Consider the following 5324-nt stretch of genomic DNA (forward strand, 5'->3'; position numbering starts at 1 on the left):
GGGGGGGGTGCGGTGGCCGCTGCCTCCCGGGCGCTCGGAGTGCTGGGTCCGGTGGGACAGCACGGCGAGGGGCGGGCAGGCCGAGCGCTTGCGGCCCGGGGAGAGGCCGCCTGCGGTCCTGCCGCACAGGAGCTGGGGCCGGCGTGGCGCGGCCCTGGCGGGCGGCAGATGCTGGGCGGGTTCTGAGCCCGCTTCCTCGGAGAAGGGGGCTTGGGGCAAGCTCCTGCTGCCCCGCGGGCCCTCCCGTTTCTGTCCTGGTCAGGCCGGCTCCGGCTACGTTGCCGCCGTCCGTGGCGCTCCTGGAAGTACCCGCGGCCCTCATCCACCCAGAGGCCGTGGGAGAGGAGGTGGCGAGAAGGCATCAGAGGGCGCATCCGTGGTTGTAGAGCTAAATCCTGCTTTCCCAAAACTCTTAAATATTGCTGCAGGTGACACCCCGATCTCATTTTTAATGTTTGCCCGTGATTCAGGAATCAGAGCAGCAAATCTGGGAGCACAAGGCCTTCAGTCAATCCTAGTCTGTCCTTCATCTTTATTCCTGTGGAAGGCATTGGGTTTCACAGTTCTCTGCGAGCCCTGGACTAGTTGCTATGCCTGGATAGCTTTTTAGAAAAAGGAAGGTGTGTTCAGATGCAACCTTTTCAGAAGGATGTGTATCCTGGTGTTAAGGTCTGTTGATGGCCACAGCTGGGAACTGAAAGTTGGCTTCGTAGTCCTGTGAATGAGTGGTCTCTAGTGGTAACAGCAGAACTCTGAGAATCGAGAGCCTGTCTTCCGTCAATAAGGGTTTGCTATGTGTTCATGATGGTTAAGACTTGGGCGTTCTCCTTATTGTTACCCATGTTCTCAACTTGCATTGTACTGCTCTTGTATGCTGTGTTCAAGTTTCTTATTTTTTTAAGGACATAGCCATTTCTCTGTAGTGTGGAAATGCTCTGAGGTATGAGATGGAGTCACTAAGGAATTAGAGACTTGTCACTAAAATATAATGGCAAATAGAATTTATCAAATTACTATCACCTAATTTTTATGTCATAAGTTTTATAAGTATTACATAAATAATTACTCTGACTTAAAGTATTTTATTTAGTCTTCATTGATGCTACAAAAACTAAAAGAACTAAAGGCAGTGTGGGCTATTTTAAACAGATTAAAAAATGACTTTTTAGTAGTTTGTAAAAAATAATTTTAAATGTAGAATCATCATTTACGTGGATTTTTTTTTTTCCTGTCAGGATCCCCTAGAGCTTATTGTTCTCAATAAATATTTAATAGTTTTCAAAATTAATACAAATATAGGTGATATGGTGAAAATAGGTGAGGGAAAATCTGTAATAACCAACCTGGATCAAATAACATTGTTTATACCAATAGAGAAGAGAGACATTTTTCTAGAATACAGTGACACTGAAAAAGAAAAAAATTTAAAATGAAGATACTTTGATGGAGTGATTCTAAAAGTAAGAAAGTCAGTTGATTGTTTATTCCTCTCTTTTGGTATGGTAGCCCCCAGCTCGCATAGTTATGGGCATAAATGTAGAAATTAAGTGAATTTCTTATGACCACTGCTAAACAGGCGAAAACTCTCAGTACCCAGCTTTGATTTGGTATTGGGTTCAAGTAAGTAGGCTGTTCTTCCACATTTCACCTTTCAAGATGGGACTGTTTGGCAGAATTTCAGAATAGTTCATGTTCAAAGGAACCTTTGGAGATCATCTAGTCCAACCCCCTGCTCAAAGCAGGGTCAACTAGACCAGATTGCTCAGGACCTTGTCTAGTCAGGTCTTCAGTATCTCCAGGGATGGGGATTCCACAGCCTCTCTGGGCAATATGTTCCTACAATCAATCACCATCACAGTAAAAAAAAAAAAACAAAAAAACAACCCACAAAACCCCAAACGTATGTTTAAAAGGAACTTCCTGTATTTCAGTTTGTGCCCATTGCCTTTTGTCTTTTCTCTGGGCACCACTGAGAAGAGTTTGATTCTGTCTTCATTCCCTCACATCACATGTTTATACACATTGATAAGATCACCCCTGAGCCTTCTGTTCTCAAAGCTGAACAGTCCCAGCTCTCTCAGCCTCTCTTTGTATGTCAGAAGCTTCAGTCCCTTAATTATCTTTGTGTCCCTTTGCTGGACTTGCTCCTGTATATCCATGTCTGTCTTTTCCCGGGGAGCCCATAATTGGATGCAGCACACCAGATGAGGTCCCACCAGTGCTGACTAGAGGGGAAGGATCACCTCCCTTGACCTGCTGGCAGTGTTTTTCCTAATGCAGCCCAGGATGCTCTTGAACTTCTTTGCTGCAACAGCTCACCGCAGGTCATATCAACTTGTCCACCAGGACCCCAGCTCCTTTTCTGCAAAGCTGCTTTTCAGAAGGTTGGTCCCCAGCCTGTACTGTTGCACGGGGTTATTCCTCCCCAGGTGCAGGACTTTGAATTTCACTTCGTTGAACTTCATGAGATTCCTTGTTGGCACATTCCTCCAGCCCGTTGAGGTCCGTCTGAATGGCTGCACAACCCTCCTGTGTTTCAGCCACTCCTCCCAGTTTTATGTGATCTACAAACTTGCTGCACATGCAGTCTGTCACATCATCTAGGTTATTAATAAAGATGTCAAACAGCACTGGATCCCGTATCAACCCCAACAGTATACCACTACTGATTGGTGTACGTTGTACTGTGAGAACATTGCAGTATTCTCACTAGCGTACTATAGCAAGATACCTTTCTGCAAAAAAAAATGCTGCCTTGCACCACTTTTAAAAACATGTACAACTAGGATTTCGGTGGGCTGTTCACAGTTCCCTATTCTTACCTTCTTAATTTTCCCTGTACAAATATTCCAGGCTTCTTGGTCGTCTCTTTTCCTTCACTCTAAACAAAGTGTCAGTGGGCATTCCTCCATTCTTTGCACTTGCTTGGCTGTAAAAAAAACAAACGAAAAAACCCCAGCATGTTTATTAATGCAGGCCCAACACTGATTCATGTAATGAAGGCTTTGCTAAATGAATCCATATTTATTATGGGGAGTTACTGCTTTTTCTCCTGTTTAAACATATTATCTTTATTTGTATGACTTAAACTGAGAAAATTACTTTCAAATCTACTGTGTGGGTCCAATTATTACTGTTTTTCTTGTGTATCAGATGATACAGGAAATCGACTTCGGTTCCAGCTGGAGTTAGAGTTTGTTCAATGTCTGGCAAATCCAAATTACCTCAACTGTGAGTACTTAAAAGTAAATATCAGGATCCTGATGAATGAATATAGTTTAATGGTGTTTATTATTACTGGTAATGTTAGACAGGGAGAGAGAGGGCTAAACAAAGAAAAGGGAGTGGGTTTTTCACAGCATAAAGGTAGTCTGTAAATAATTTAATTTGTCTAGATTTCTAGCAGGTGGGGTTTTTAAAATGCAAAATGTTTTATTGGTTGAAATAAAAAAAAATGCATCTGTCTGGTGGAGAAAAAAGTAAGAAGTTCAAGTCTGCAGTTAAAAAGTAATGTCAAGCTAACAGTATTCCTTTATCTGAAAACAGAATTATTAATAATAGTTTCAGGTACTATACTGAATTCCCTTGAATTTTCTGCCAATTTTGATGCTACAGTCAAAATTTCCTGTTTCAAAAAGCTGTTCTCTTCCTTGCTGTTGTATGAAAGATATATTGTACGGGAGATGAGACTAGTTTATTATGCCTAGTATGTTGACATAAAATGTATTTTTCCCCTGTGTTTTTTTCATTTTGAATTATCAAAATTTGATTGTAATGATAAAGTTTTGACTAAAGTGCCTCTTTGTATAGTTTTGTGAATACATGTTCTTCAAGTTCGGCAGATTTTTTCATGCATCTGTAACTGACAATTCCTTATTTGTCATTTCAGTTCTTGCACAAAGAGGCTACTTCAAAGACAAAGCTTTTGTAAATTATCTTAAATATTTACTTTATTGGAAAGAACCTGAATATGCAAAATACCTGAAGTAAGTGTTAAATTGCTTAGGTTTCTGCAGTTTAATGATTTGATGTTTACCTTCTGTTATGTACTGTACAGCAGCATGTCAGTATTTGATTTCTGCCTGTAACCTTACCTTTGTCCTCCCCACTGTGTTTCTATGCAACGTAGATTTTCCTGTTTCCAACAGTCCAGATGTAGCAAGAATAGACAGAATCATAAAACTTGTCTCTCATGAGTCGTGCGTGAAATCTTCCTTTTGCAGCCTGTATTTGCACTTTACCATTTGTTTAAAGTAAAACTATTGAACATTATGGTACAAAACTATTTCAGTTAGGCCCAGTAAGTACATTCTAAGAGTGATTTTGCATTGTTGATGCTTACATGAAACAAAGGATGACTTTGCATTTTTGTGAGTGTGCAAAATCCTTCAAATTTTGGGAGAACAGTTCTTGGTTATGTTCTTTAAATGAGCTCTGGAAACAGATACTGTAGTCGTTATGTATTTGTTTTAGTAAAATCTAGCCATTAGAAAAGCTACTCTAAGCAAGCATGTATATCCATTTATAAACTGTTACAAGACTTCTTGTTTCCTAGCCTAATACTGAAGTTACTAAGTTACAGTGTGTGGAATAGGTGCAGTCTTAAGTGGTTTGATACTTGAGTAAAGCACACCCATAATAAAACTAAAATAATGAACTGCAGAATTATTGGAGTCTCCAGTATAAGCATACCTTGTAAAAACTTGTATTAAAGTATGTTTATTTTTAATCCAGGTATCCTCAATGTTTGCATATGTTAGAGCTGCTCCAATATGAGCATTTCCGCAAAGAACTGGTAAATGCTCAGTGTGCTAAATTTATTGACGAGCAACAGATTCTTCACTGGCAGCACTATTCACGGAAAAGAATGCGCCTCCAGCAAGCACTTGCAGAGCAGCAGCAACAAAACAACACCTCTGTAAAATGAAAAACGCTTGGAAGAGTGATGATAAGGTGTACTTTGTGTCAGTTGAAGTATTTACAAGAGAGGAATGAACCCTTTTGTAGGTTTGGCTCTGGGTGTGTGTACATTTAATTTTTGATTTATCAAGTGACTGGTTTTTTTTTTTATCAACTTTTTTAAAGATACAAGACTGATAAACATCTACTTCTGCAATTTACTTTGTGGCATGGACAATTTTGTGAGAGCATTACTTACTGTAGTTATTGGTTCCTCTTGATTTTGAAAACAAAACATAGTTTTGAGGGCACTGACATTTAAGTATCATCTAACACAAAGTGTAGCTCAGAAGTCTGCTCGTAGGAGGCATTTTCCCTGGAGAATAATGATGTGTCTCAAAGTGTGGCTAAGAACTCCCTCACAT

The 5324-nt window shown here is 40.3% G+C and overlaps 1 protein-coding gene across 1 annotated transcript in view; it reads left to right on the plus strand.

Annotated features, from left to right (window-relative positions):
* The window catches only part of MED31 (mediator complex subunit 31), a 7216-nt gene extending 2092 nt beyond the window's left edge, over positions 1-5124 (plus strand). Inside the window, exons 2-5 of the mRNA XM_009278282.2 lie at positions 130-428; positions 3154-3231; positions 3890-3986; positions 4735-5124. Of these exons, the coding sequence (XP_009276557.2) occupies positions 130-428; positions 3154-3231; positions 3890-3986; positions 4735-4927 (667 nt within the window). The 3' untranslated portion in view covers positions 4928-5124. The remainder of the gene's footprint in view (positions 1-129; positions 429-3153; positions 3232-3889; positions 3987-4734) is intronic.
* The last annotated feature ends 200 nt before the right edge of the window (positions 5125-5324 follow it).

Source organism: Aptenodytes forsteri, unplaced genomic scaffold (genome assembly GCF_000699145.1).
Source record: "Aptenodytes forsteri isolate BGI_AS27 unplaced genomic scaffold, ASM69914v1 Scaffold66, whole genome shotgun sequence".
In the NCBI taxonomy this organism is placed as follows: domain Eukaryota; kingdom Metazoa; phylum Chordata; class Aves; order Sphenisciformes; family Spheniscidae; genus Aptenodytes; species Aptenodytes forsteri.